Source organism: Pungitius pungitius, chromosome 1 (genome assembly GCF_949316345.1).
Source record: "Pungitius pungitius chromosome 1, fPunPun2.1, whole genome shotgun sequence".
In the NCBI taxonomy this organism is placed as follows: Eukaryota; Metazoa; Chordata; class Actinopteri; order Perciformes; family Gasterosteidae; genus Pungitius; species Pungitius pungitius.
Genome location: NC_084900.1, coordinates 15135858 through 15149639, shown reverse-complemented (window position 1 = coordinate 15149639; position 13782 = coordinate 15135858). Strand labels below are relative to the sequence as shown.

At 48.0% G+C, this 13782-nt stretch overlaps 1 protein-coding gene across 1 annotated transcript in view; it reads right to left on the bottom strand.

The window, feature by feature from the left end:
• LOC119222554 (poly(rC)-binding protein 4-like) overlaps positions 1 to 12282 on the bottom strand; it is a 25204-nt gene extending 12922 nt beyond the window's left edge. The window contains exons 1-5 of the mRNA XM_037479290.2: positions 12140 to 12282; positions 3133 to 3300; positions 2989 to 3012; positions 1486 to 1518; positions 473 to 589 (exon numbers count right to left, since the gene is read on the bottom strand). Coding sequence (XP_037335187.1) covers positions 473 to 589; positions 1486 to 1518; positions 2989 to 3012; positions 3133 to 3240 — 282 coding nt within the window. The 5' untranslated portion in view covers positions 3241 to 3300; positions 12140 to 12282. The remainder of the gene's footprint in view (positions 1 to 472; positions 590 to 1485; positions 1519 to 2988; positions 3013 to 3132; positions 3301 to 12139) is intronic.
• Positions 12283 to 13782: the final 1500 nt, after the last annotated feature.

Genomic DNA, 13782 nt, shown 5'->3' with positions numbered 1-13782 from the left:
TACAGTTTAGACATATTGTGGTAAATTTATTTGATTAGTCTCTCCAACCTCTCTTTTCCCTTTTGGTTCATATTTTCTATAGTACCCTGAATTGCTGAATTTTTTTTTGTTTGAAATGTGCTTTAAGTATTCATCTTGATTGATTAATGGTCCACCCAATCTTAACAACTAAATCATAATAAAATCCCCAAAATAGAAAAAGAAGCTTTTTACAACAACAGCTAAATCACTTACACCAATTCTTCATAATCGCGTCTGCAAGCTCTGTGAAACACGGCTAAAAACCTGCCCTCTATTCACATTAGAATATAATCAATAGCGATAAAAGGAGGAAATGTTGAGAGCTCGGGAAAGGCTTTGTCCTCCTGCCAGCTTTCTACGTATGAGTGTTGTTTTATTTATGTTGTTCTCTGTTTACATGGCACACGATGATGTGATCTCACTGCTAACCAGCGGCATGCAGCGCGGCTACCTCCTCCAGCTTGTACGTGATCATGGTGAAGGCTCTGAAGACGCAGTCCGTGGAGCCGGTGATGGTGATGATCCTCTCTGGACAGGAGCCCTCTGAGATGTTGACCCGTGCGCTGCTCTGTGGGGACGGAGGTCATTCATTGGTCAACGTAAACCACAGAGTTGTTTGCCGTTCTTGCCAAATGCGATTATTTGCTCGCTTGCAGGAAGTTAGACGAGAAGATCGATAGCACTTATTTTCCCTTTTGTAAATGCAAAGCTTTTTGTACGGCGGGCAGCTGGTTCAATTAGCTTGGAATAAGGATTAGAATCGCAGGGTAAACAGCTGGCCTGGTTCTATCCAGATGTCAGCAGCCACGACTGCACAGCGAGGCGTGAGTAGTTCACTCGGGGGAGGGGGGGGGGGGGTGAGGAGAGACTGAGAGCAGCGTCTCTGTGTCCCAGGCGGACAATGTAACAGCTTCGTCTCGGGGCGCTTCAGCCTCGGATGACAAACCTCCCGCCCGCCTTCATCCCGTGTCCTTCACTGAAGGTCACGGGATCAGCGGGCGGACAGCGCTTCTGAGCCGGGGGGGGGGGGGGGGGATGTTTTCTGCAGCCACTCCAGTGAGTTATGCTTCCGCTGTGACTGTGAGGTCCCAACGGGGGCTGGGGAGGGCAGTCGAGGTGGGGGGGGGGGGGGGGGCAAAGGCCAAAACGGGCTCCTGGATGAAGGGATGACATGAGTTCCTCCGTTCATCCGCCATAGATCAAACCCCCCGACCCCTCAGCGGCCAGGGTCAGAATCACACGTGGTTCAGGTTAAAAGATACAAACCACTACGAGGAACGGAGGAGCACGACTGAACGGGTTTAAGCGAGTGTTCGTGAACGGGGATTTAAACAGAAAGAGCGCCGTTATTGGCCATTATCGGTTTCTATGTGTTCAAGCTCGCAGAGCCGAGCCTCATCGTGGATGCACGTTTTCAACCAGCAGCACGGTGCAGGCGATGAGCGGTTGTCGTGGATACCGTACCTCTTCCCGTATTCGTTTCACCGTCTCTCCTTTCTGCAAAAGAGAAGAAGATGGAGGACAGCTTTAGACAGAGCCACCGGCTGCGTCCGACCACCAAGGTCTGATTGGGATTCGTACACCTGCTGTAATGTGTGTGTGTGCGTGTGTGTGAGGACCTCCCGCCAGGGACAAGAGCATTTTATTGGACTTGTGTCACGCCGCATCACGTCCTCTCCTGCTTTGTGGCATTAGTCAATCCAAGCTGTCACAGCTCACACCTCCCGGCATCCACCGACGATCAAAAGCTGTGTCATCTCGCTCACGGTTTTTTTTTCTCTCCCCCCCCTCCATGAAATGCGTATTGTGGGCGTGGCGGATTGTGATTCTGGTGTCGGCCTTTTTATTGACGAGAAAGACACGAGAGGCTTCGCCGGCGAGATGGAGTGGCGAGTCATTAGTACCACGGATCAAGTGCCTCCCCTCTGTCGAGCCGCATTTTTCTCCAGCTCCTTTCGCTCTTCTATCATTTTCTTTTCCACACTTCCACACCCCCCCCACCCCACTCCCCATGTCTTTTGTAAGGGGTTGTATTACGAAGGAGAGAAGAGCCGGGCCCTTCCTGACAGACCCTTACAGGCCCCACAAGGGGCCTTCTTTAATACGGCTTTAGGTTCAGCAGGAGGCCTGCAGTCCATGCACTTATGCCTTTGATGGATTTATTGGGGTTGAGGGTGTGGGGGGGGGGGGGGGGGGCAGCAAAGTCTCAAGAGGTTTGGTTGAATGCAATTACATTTAGGATGGGACATTCAAAACAGGAATGCTGCATAGAGGAAGAATATTCCACACGTGCTTATCATGATAACACGACTTTTTGTTACTGGGATGATTTCATTCCATTTGTTTGTGATTCACATTCTGTACAACCCACAGCGTCTTCTGACCTTTGACCCTCGCATCGTTAAAAAGGACAAGCGGTGGAAACGAGAGAACAACCCAGTAAGGGACTATGAATTCATGCAAAAATATCTGTGGATACACAGCTTTTCTTTTTTGTAATTGATTTCTTTATCCGCGGTTATTAAAGACAGAAGTCCTTGGTTTATAATGGTTTTGCTGCCGTTAACCAGATGGATCTTTTCTCGTCACAGCTGCAGCTTTCCACACCGATCCTTCCCTTCGGGGTCTCTGAGAGTGACGTTCCCCAAACCGGATCCGACAAGTCCCACAATCTGTTCTCGCTGTACGCGCTTTCCACCAATCAGCACGCTTATTGATGGCGTCAAAACTGATCAACGTTGATTTATATTTACAGGGCGGCTTTTTGTGATTTCCAGGGCTTCCCCCTGTTGGTTTCTTTATTGGGTCAATTACACAAATCTGACCGAACCCCTCTGGGTCAGATCAATGGGAAATATAGATTCATATTAGATGCCAAAAACCTCCACTTCCTCCACCAAATAATTAATATATTCTTAAATACATGCAGTATTATGTGTAGAACAATTAAAAAAGTTGAATCCTTACCTTTCCTATGATGCTGCCAACCTCCTAGAATGCAAACAGGAAAGTAATTACAACTAAATACACCCTGAAAGCACTTAATTTTTCAATTAATCCATTACAATCATCATAATAATCACTCATGAGGCGGCAATCGTTCGCTCGTACCTTTCCATGCATGAGCAGTCGTAGTGTGAGGGTCACGCCCAAGCCCCCGTCTGCAAAGTCCTGCTCACAGTTCATGGTGATGTGGTCACGGCGCGCAGGGAGACGCATGAACAACGCTCGTCAGACGACGGCCAGCGCTCGATCTCTCCGAGGTCCTTCAGAGCCGCTCTGAGAACAATGACATCATTCAGCGTCCAGCTGAGCAAAGAGATTGAGACGAGCAGAGAATGTGCAGCATTTACACCTTAATACCAAAGGCCCCCCCCCCCCGCCCCCCCTGAAAGGACGTTTGAACCCCTTCATGAATGAGTGACTTCATCCGTCTGTTCGAGGGGGAGAAGGTGGTGTTTGGTGATGATTCATGACGAGGTCACGACGGAGAAGGCCTGCGTGCGTGAGCTCCTGACAGGCGGCGGATGGCCATCGGTGACTCACACACACTATCTGTGCGTCCCCATTAAAACCCCCCCTCCCCCCACGAGCATTTTCTCACACGGCCAGTTGACTCATTTGTGAAATTAGATGCGAAAACAGAGAAACTCCTGCCAGTGGAGCGTGTTTGAGTCGAGTGCAAAGTTAATCACATTCTATTGGAAAACAGTTCTTTTCAACAACCTGCGAAATGTTTTCTTTGGAGACCCGGTTTCCTTCTGCCGCATCCGAGTGAGACGGAGAGAAGAAGACGAGTGTCTTCGGGGCAGGATTCATACCTGAGAGCGGAGGAGGAGCTTGGCTCATGCTGATGAACGTGGGAGTCACATGGCCGTGTCGGCGTGGTGTGTATTATTAGTTCACGGAATCATTCGTGTCTCCTCTGGATTTATATACCTGCTTACATCCGTCAGCGTGTCGTGGGGAAGTGGGCGGATGGATACGTGGGGCGCGAGGAGAGTCGCCGGGATGAGGGGAAGTTAAAGGAGGAAGTGCACTGAGTGACCCTTCCTCAAAACACCTTTTAATGCCTGTTTTATATTCTCATTGTCTGCATGCTGACTCGTCACTCGCTACTCTCGACCCCCCCCCCACCCTTGTGGGGCTTGAGCGTTGTTTTTTAAATGAAGTGTGTTTTAGGACACCGTACAACCCCTTTAGCATCGGGGGGGGTTGTATTATTTTAATCAAACAATACGGCGGTGGGAGCTGCAGACACAGTAAGTGGATTATGTACAGTTCAGTCTGGTTGGATCCAGAAAAACAAAACCAGGAATCACGGCCCAAGGTGTATTAACATATTTATTTTAAGCCCAATCATGTTTTCCACCAAACAAAGTGTTTTTGCTCACAAAGTAAATCCAGATTCGCTGCGAGTATCACAGTTACGATACAGAAATGACGCCAAAGGGTCGTGGCCAAGCGTTGCCATTTGACATTTGGTATGATAATGTGTGTGTATGTAAATGTATGGGATTGTGTAAGTGATTGACAGAGCAGTTGCTGGACTAATCCAATAACTCACTTATTGTATCAGCTCTGCTTTCAGAACCGTAATAAAAAGCATCTGATTTGAATTCTGCATTTCGGATATTCGAGGTATCAGAGGAATCCTTTGTCGTCATGGCGCTCGTGTTAAACAGTAACCCAATAACAAGCCCCCCCCCCCCCCCCCCCCCTCTAAGTTTTGACTCATCAAAGCTCCTTTTTGTTTGTCTGCCAAGTGCATTCCAGCCGGCCCACGGACCCCCCCCCCGCCCCCATACCCCGGGCCCACCGACGCCGCATGGCACGCGCGCATGTGTCTTCCTCTAAATCTGCACGCCGTCGGTAGATCTGCAGAGCTACGTGGGGAGATCGTGTTTAATAAATGGCTGTTATTCGAGATGAGACCCCCCCTCCCCCAGAGGCTCGTTGTGGGTTATTCCTTCTGCTCAGGAGCAATGGAACACTGCGCACCTCTTAAGGTTCCACGCAGCCGGGCCTCCCCAGTGTGGGTGTCATCGCGCGGGGGGGTTGACGTTTTTGGTGTCCCTGAAAGTCCCTGTAAACGCTTTCTCCCTTTTTGACGGTCTGATGGCGCCATTTCTTCTTTTTGTGTGCGAGTCACAACGCGAATGACAGCAGATACATTCACACTGTTTGTTGCTGTTATTTCCCAAATGTATGACGAGTTATGACTTCAGTTGCTGCGTTTCACACAAAGAAACACTGTGTTTGAGATATATTGGCTGGGTATAACATGATGATGTAATAATGTAATGGGATGAGATGACCAGAGACGGAGCTCAAGAAAACATTTGATGAACTCAACAGAAATCATGACCAACAATTTATTCCAAAACGAAACTGCTTTTATTGGCTTGATGTCTGTGGATTATATTGAGAAAGTGGGTCATGTCTTCTGAAGAGACAGAGCACGTGTGTGTATGACCATATGTCCAATTGTCCTGGAGGGAGACGTTAACTGAACCGCGAGTTCTTCCCAGCGGCCCAGTGCTCCTACCCGCTCTGCATGGGGTTCATTTGAGTTATAATGAACATCTCTACCTCGAACGAATCACAAACAAACTCGCACCTAACTGTAAGAGTGCTTTTTAGCTAAATCAAAGGACGCTTGACAGAACATGTGCTTTTAACAAGCTGCCGATCGTAAGATACAAAAGACATCTAAAACTATTTCATACTTTGCTGATATTAAAACCCACTGACGTCCACAATGTGATGAACAATGTATGTTTACTACAGAGTTATGATTTTAAAAAATCCCAAGGTGTTTTTTCTTTTGCAGCATACATCAAAGATGTCCCAGATAAAAGCAACCAGCATACTTTCATACTTTCGCTTTTTTTTTTTTTTTTCCTCGTGCCATGTTTTGTCTCCACAGAGATGAAAGAGATGCTCAACAACCCGCTTTCAGAGGAGCGGACACCTGCTCCGAGGCCTCGAGTCCCTCACGACACCCGGCAGCCCGCAGGAGGCAGGGGACATGCCTCGTCCCCATGGGGACGGATAGAAACAGGGTCGTCCCCCCCCCCCCCCCCCCCCCCTGCCTATAGCACATACGCTGGGGTCGGGGGGGTAGTATTGAGTGTCCCCTCGATAAACACACAGGGGCAGAGAGGATAGGGTGTCCCCCGGGCGGTAAGTGAGAGGGTGTCAACGTGTGCAACACGCGCATGGCGAGAGACCATTCACACACACACACACACACACACACACACACACACACACAGGCAGCACACGCACAGAGACAGAGAGAGACAGTGACGTGCAGGTCTGTGTCCACCAAGGAAAAGCATTTAGACACACATACAGCTGCTGGGATGAAAGAAGGCAACAATTCACACACACACACACACATACACACACACACACACACACACACGTCCTGAGTAAACAAGCTTTGATCTGGTGAGAAGCTCCAAAGGAAGACTTTTCTTTTTCTTTCTGTGCAGCATCTGTCAAAAAACTCACGGCCACGTTTGAGTACATGTGACACAATGAGAGCGTCTTTTGCTCAGGTTCTGATGAACGACAAAAGCACGTAGAGTCCGAGAGCACGTCCTCTGTTGCAGTGCATTCCAAACCAGGGACCCACTTAAAAACCGAACAAAGAAAGACAATCTGGAGTGCGCCTGATCCTTTCTCCACACCACTTTAACAGGTAAAGCAGCTATTTAGAAGACACAAGTACGCTCGCCTTTCTTAGATTCAATGTTATAAATTGGTTTCTATTATCAGAACAACACGCTCAGGTTCCCCCCAAGTGAGGGAAAGCTGCACTTAACAAATGCTAGATGAGAAGCTATGGAACCAAGCTCGTGATCTATTTGGCGGAATGCGAATGATGCGTAAATGACTCACTATAAGGCTTGTAAACATGAATCTATGAATCATTCTACAAGCTGCACCAAAGACGGTGTGTAGAAGCAGAAATTGGTGTTTGACTAACGCATTTAATGACAGCGCATAAAAGTAAGAATACTTGAATCTCAGTCCAAACAAGACTTTATGCGGAGACTTCAGTGAAATGTGAAATAAATATTCCGCGAGGCGCTGCGTGTTTGGTTTAAGTTTAACGGCGTCACAGCCGTCAGTCGGGATTCATCAGGAACATTGTTTCACGAGGCGAGACACGTGGCGAGTGAGCAGCGGGAGACAAAGACTGTAAATGCAAACCAGCTCCTCATAGTTTAAACCTCCTCTCGGAAATGATGTTGTTAAGCTGCTTCATTCTCTGAGACTCAGTGTGAGCGAATTGATTGACAGCGCCAAACTGTCAAACAACTCCCTTTAACAAGTCACGATTGCTTCGTGGGAAGTGAGAGGGCGGAGCTAAGCAGACCGAACGATGAATACAACAGTTTTCAAGCCACCAGAAATGTTACAATTAACTTTCATGAAGTGAAAAACACTGTGAAAGTGTTTGAATTGAAAGACGGAGACACGGAAAAACTCTCCAACCTCTAGTTGGACCATCCTTCACTAAATGAACATCATGTTGTATTGAAGAAGACTTGAAACTAGAGATTGAGACCATAATTTCATGTTTACTGAGGAAATAAATCAAGAAAAAAGTAGTCATTTTCTCATAGACGTCTATGGGAGCAGAGGAATCGCCCCTGGTGGCCAGTTGAGAGAATGCAGGTTAAAGGCAGCGCAGCATTGGAATGCAGGTTTCACTTTTCTGACCCGGAGGATGCCACGCAATGAACACATGACGACCCACTTTGATCCACCAAAGGACAAATAATAACACAAAAATAGAAAGTGTGTTCTGATCAAAACTTTGGCTGAAGAATGTGAGAATGTTTTCTTTAACTTTAACGTACATTATTTATAGCTTTTATAAACATATAGAAATTTACAAAGGGCACAACTTCAGAAACACTTCAAAGCTCTTGACTTAAAGTATGTTGAAGTGCAGCCGTGAGAGAAAGAGAGAGAGAGAGAGAGAGAGAGCTTTGGTTGTGAAACAGGAGAAGCTTGAAATGAAAGAGCAGCGCTTCATCTCTCGGTTTGTCTCTCAGCTCTGTCACGTATAATAGGAGAGGGGGGGTCAGTCCTCAGGGCCGGAGGGGACTGTCCTCGCCTATCGGCTCCCATGGCCTCGTCTGGTGTTGAAGCATAACCGCGTCAGCCGCCTGTCAACCATTGACGCCCCCCCCCCAGAGAGGGCCATCAGACCCCCGGGCTTGACGGTGCCCGGAATGTGTGGCCGGCGCCGATAAGACTACCGCAAAGCGGCATGCGTTTTTTCCAAAGATCCATCTTTGAAGAACGGACGACTCTACAAGATCTCACACGGATTGCAGAATCAGATGTGCCAGGGCAGTTCTGACGCCGCTTCTCGGGGGGGGGCCTCTCCTTGGGGGGGGCCTCTTCTCTGGAGGACTCAGAGTCTCGTCGAGGACCAGCGCGATGACCGGCGAATCCAACAATGAACAGCGATGTAACCGACAGTCGCCTCCGGCGGTCGACCCTGATCCAGGGGTCCCCTGCGGAGGTCCGGACGGAGCAGTATTTAGTCGGCTCTGGATAAGCACCACCCTTCAGGGGGGAGGTAGCCAATGTGCGACAAACCGCGCTCGAAGTCTCGTTAACCACAAAAGATGCCCGATGACCAATATAGGTGAAGTCGAGTTACTCCCCCCTCCTCATTATCGCCGACTGGGATGAAGAACAACACAAACGCACAAACGCACACATAGTGAACCCATCAGGGGCCGTGTTTACTGGGCTGTTGATTGTTATCTCCCAAGTGGCTGCTGGACACACGGCCTGAGCCTTTGTTTAGGCCGGCTTTAGACACCCGGCTCGCTCAGAAAGAAAAGAAAAGTAAAGATAGAAATGCAGTATAGATATTCTGTGGATGTATCAATTCATGCCTTCTTTGCAATAAAGTTACGAAAAATAAAAAAAGGAAGAATGTTCTGTTTGGATTCATCCTCAGATTCTGTGTTTCTATCTCACAACCAATTAAATCAAGCACCAATTGTATTAATATAAAACCAAGTGAACGACACATTCAAGGAGCTGATCTCATAGAAAAGTCTCTTTTTTTGCTCAAAAGGTTTTTGGCAAATCGATTGATCTCCGATGCTGACCAATCTTCTTCATCCTCTCAATCTCTTCCATAGTTTTAGAAACATCTCCTATTGCCTTCGCCACGTGCTGCGTCGTTGTTTTCATTCGATTAAGTTGGACCTTCTCCCGAGTGTTTATCCCTCTGGACTCATAATGGAATTTTCTGGTAATTTGCCTTGCCTTGACTTACAATGGCACGCTCCTTATTATTAGAGAGCTTCTATTAGAACCATATATCACTCCGAATGGAGTTTTTTGGCATGGCAGAGAATACACTTTGGCAGGGTATTAACTCCAGCTTTTATCCCATCCCTCTAGCTGGATGAAGGTCACTCTCTCTATCTGCAAAATGACTTTCCTCTCTTCTCTTTCATCCCTACTCCTCCCATCCTCCACGCCGGGGCATGAGTCAGAGAATGTGACACCTCGGAGAAGAGAGGGAGGAGAACAGTAGAGAGAGGTAGGGGAGGGGGGGGGGGATTGAGAAAGCAAGGGGACAGATGGAAGAGAGAGCCTTGATCGATACCTCAGAGAACCAGGTAGCTGAGAGGATATGGCCTTCCTCCACGGAGCTAAACGCTGCCTTCAAAGCGAGGATGGATCAAACCGGAATGAACCCCCCCCCATGGAGGCTCACCGCGTTGTTCTCTGGTACACAACAGCACCCGAGTGTATGTTGAGCCAAAACTACACATTAACGTTACGTAAGCTCCTCCACAAACCCAAAAATAGTGCAGTCCCAGTTAAATATTTCAGGCACTCGGCAGCTGAAGAGGGGGGGCTGGGGGTGATGGTAGGGGGGGTAGGGGGATAAAAGGCTTTGCAACACAAAAACAGACACACACGCAAGCAAACATTGATTCAAATAGCAAATTGAAGGGAGCCCTGCTTTCAGAGTGTGAAGGGCCTGTTAGCTCCTCCGCTTGATATCCTGCACTCAGCCGACTGGAGAGGTGCGCCATGGTGCGCGTGCGCGCCATGGCGCACCTCTCCGTGCGCGCCTCTCCGTGCGCGCCTCTCCGGTCACTTTAGGCAACTTCTGAACGGAACAAATCGCGCTCATGAGACACAACAGGAGAGTCACGGGAGTGGGGGAAGGGGGAGGGGGGACGTCTATCTTCGGCCCTGCGGCTCCGTCAGACTCCTAAGAAAAGGCCTCTGTCATAGAGAGAGAGAGAGAGAGAGAGGGGGGGGGGGGGTGAGGCTGGGGGGGGGGGGGGGATCTCCACTACTTCCTTGACCGAGTAATCGAATAATCTCATTTTTGTTTCATGCATTTTCTTGCACAACAAATGTCTTCTTCGTTGTGAAGCACGATGATAACCAACTGACCTCTACTGGGGGGTATTATTTGGCGACAAGCACAGGTTAATTGCGCTACAAGTCGACACGCAATAACGGGAGTCACAGCTCATTTCCCATCGGCGGGACTCGAGCAAACAACCGCGGGAAATATGTCGATGGAAACGATTCTTTATTTAATAGGAGGCTAAATTCTGTCCTCGCGTCAGCAAATGACGATTGGACATCCGGCATCTCACCCCCCCCCCTCTCCCTTTCTCTCCCTCTCTCTCCCTCTCTCTTTCTCTCTCTGCACACTAAGGCGTTTCAGTATATGAGAAGGATGATTGGCAGCTCCCAGACGTCGAAGCAGCACGTGTCAGGTCTGGTTTTTGTTATTTATGAAGCCTCTCAGCCCCGGGCCCTCACGCTGCAGCAAAGATGCAGGTGATGGGTGGGGTGGGGGGTGGGGGTTGTAGAAGATGCTCTCCCACTTTCTTATTAGATCTCTGACTCTCAGAGTGCATTAAGGAATTGCATTTAGACAGAGAGGCGGCGGAGATGGTCTGCTTCCACACACACACACACACACACACACACACAAACACACACACACACTGGACACAATCCTCTTCTTTATTGATCTCCGTTTTGGAATCATGTTCTCCTACTTCCTCTCCATCCCGTGATGCATAACACCCTAAAAAATGAATGCGTGACCCTTCACTCGATGTTTGCTCGAGTGCAGCACATGAAAGATTCATGAGTGTCTCCAGGCAGCCGTGAGGGGACTTCAGCTGCTTTTCTTCCTCCTTGTTTCAGCATCGATAGGGAGCTCGGTCCTCGGAAAATAATCCCCCAAACTACTGGCGTGAGCCGGCTAAACCAAACCGTAGATTTAACAACTCCGTGGACACGTAAACATCTGTCCACGCATGGACTCCACGTGAACTTCACTTTGACAAGAGGGGCTCTGACCTGGGAGTCCGACCTGTGCACCGGCGGGTCGGCTCAGCCTAACGGGGCACTTCTTCTGTCCAGGGGAATAAATACAAAAACTAATGCAATTAGGCTTCCCGGTGAATAATGGTGCTGTCACACACACACACACACACACACACACACACACACACACACACACACACACACACACACACACACACACACACACACACACAGTCGCTGCCTCAGCACCGAGCAGGCACCCTTAGTACCGGACTTGTTGAGAGTGATCTTTGTGTTCAGGACCGGCCTGGCCAGCGGGAGTCCACTTTCATTATCATAAAACACACAGGGGACCAATTGTCTCCGGCCTCACTTTGTGTGTCTCTATGTGTGTGTGTGTGAATGTGAGTATGTGTGTGTGTGTGTGTGTGTTTGTCCACCCCCTCTTGCTCATCTGGTGACTTTGTACCATATGCTGGATTTAACAACCCAGTCACTTCATGGCTCCATTAATTCAGCTTCATCTAACATCTCACACTTATATACACGAGAATAACGTGTTCCCCCAATAAGAATGTTACATTCCTACAAGAGAATAAGAATATTATTCTCTTGTTTATTTAATACTGTCATGTAGAACGTAAGCCTTGACTGCGTGATGGCTTATTAATAGAGTTTGTAAGCTAAAATAAGATAAAAACACGCCTGCGACCGCGTCTCAAGTTGTAGAATCGGGAACACGTCCCAAATGTCCACTCACCTGTTTTCATGTAAGTGGTCGCGTGGCTGCAGGTCCCACTAAAGTCTCCCCATGGATGTGCGCTGTGGCCGGGCTTTGTATCCAACATAGAGTCCAGTGACGCGGAGGTGCACGGTCCTCCCGGTGTGTCAGCAGACTGAGAGCACGGCGCCTGTGCGCCGAGGAGGGAGGGGGGGGAGAGGGGGGTGGGGGGGTGGAACGAGAGAGAGAGAGAGAGACGCGTCCGCCCGGCGTGAAATCACTGCCAGGGGAATGAGTGTGAGAAATGAACCAATCACGCTGTTGGGTAGATTTGCGACATTATTAACAATGTCATTAGATTCAGTGTCTCCGGTAAATATTTGCAAGATGTTTTTTTTTTGTCTTTGTTGTTGTTGACAAAACGTCACGGCTGCTTCACACAAGCCGCAGATGATCTTGTATTGATTTCCTGTTTTCTATTTAACCCGCCAGGCCGAACACTACGGGCAAATCGGGCTGCAAAATATAAATTGCACAAGAAATTCAATCGAATGTAAATATGAAGCTCTTTTTGTGTGACTGGGTTCAGCATCTTTCTCTCACGTGGCGCCATCTAGTGGGTTTGTCTTGATGTCGCACGTCTTCTAACGTCACAAACGAATTGAGGGTTGGTGATGGACTTTAGCATTGTTCAGGGTGTGGATTTGGAATATTCATTCATTGATTTATTTTACATTTGCCATTTGGAAATCACATTTTCCTGGTATAAAAAGCATGGAGGAGGAAAAAAACAGATGAATAAACTAAACTAAAACAATATCCAGGTAAAGCGACGGACGTTTTAACACGAAACAAACATTAAAGCAACAGAATGGCGTGAATGTCATTCTTCACCAAGCAAAAGAGGCTCATTAACTTAAAGGCATTGAAGGGAGACGGCTTCCTGTGTGAAGGAGGGAGCGTCTGCTAAAGGATGAGCCGGACATCTCCATCTGTTCACCGATTGGATGAGTCGTTTCCCAGGTGCCTCTAGTTAACGGCGAGAGGATGGATGCGAATGCGTGTTTCATATTTGTGAATAAAAGGCCTCCATCCATCACCGCTTGACATCTTTAGTGGCCGATTGTCTGGGAAAGATGTTGCATGCTGTGCCTTTGTGACTCGTGCAGCAGCAGCTGAGTTCCACCACATTTTAAAGGGACAGTTCTTCCCCAAATAAAAAGAGTGCAGATTCTTCTTCTTTGCCCCCTTGATTCTGTTGAATCAAGCTGAGATTGATGCGAGCTTCTTTGTTGCGCTCTGGAGAAATCGGCCCTTCTCTTGACTATAACATGATTGTATGTATATAAAGTGCATTTTGAGGAACTCGACAGTTTTTTTCACAGGCATTATGACCCAGATTACTCCAGGTAACCCACGGACCTCATGGGAGCCGTTTCATAAGGAAATAGTGCTGAAGGTTAGTATTTATGACTTTTGGGTCTCATCCAGCGTTTGTAGCCATAACTACAAAAAGATTTTGTTGGACATCTTTGTTTTTTTAAATACTTCGTCACTTACATTTCAACAAAGTATTTAAAAAACTTTCCCTATAGCCCTAACTATGTCTCCATCTTTTCCTAGACCTATGGACAGACGTTTATTTTGAAAAGACAAACATGTTACCTTATCCTATACCATAC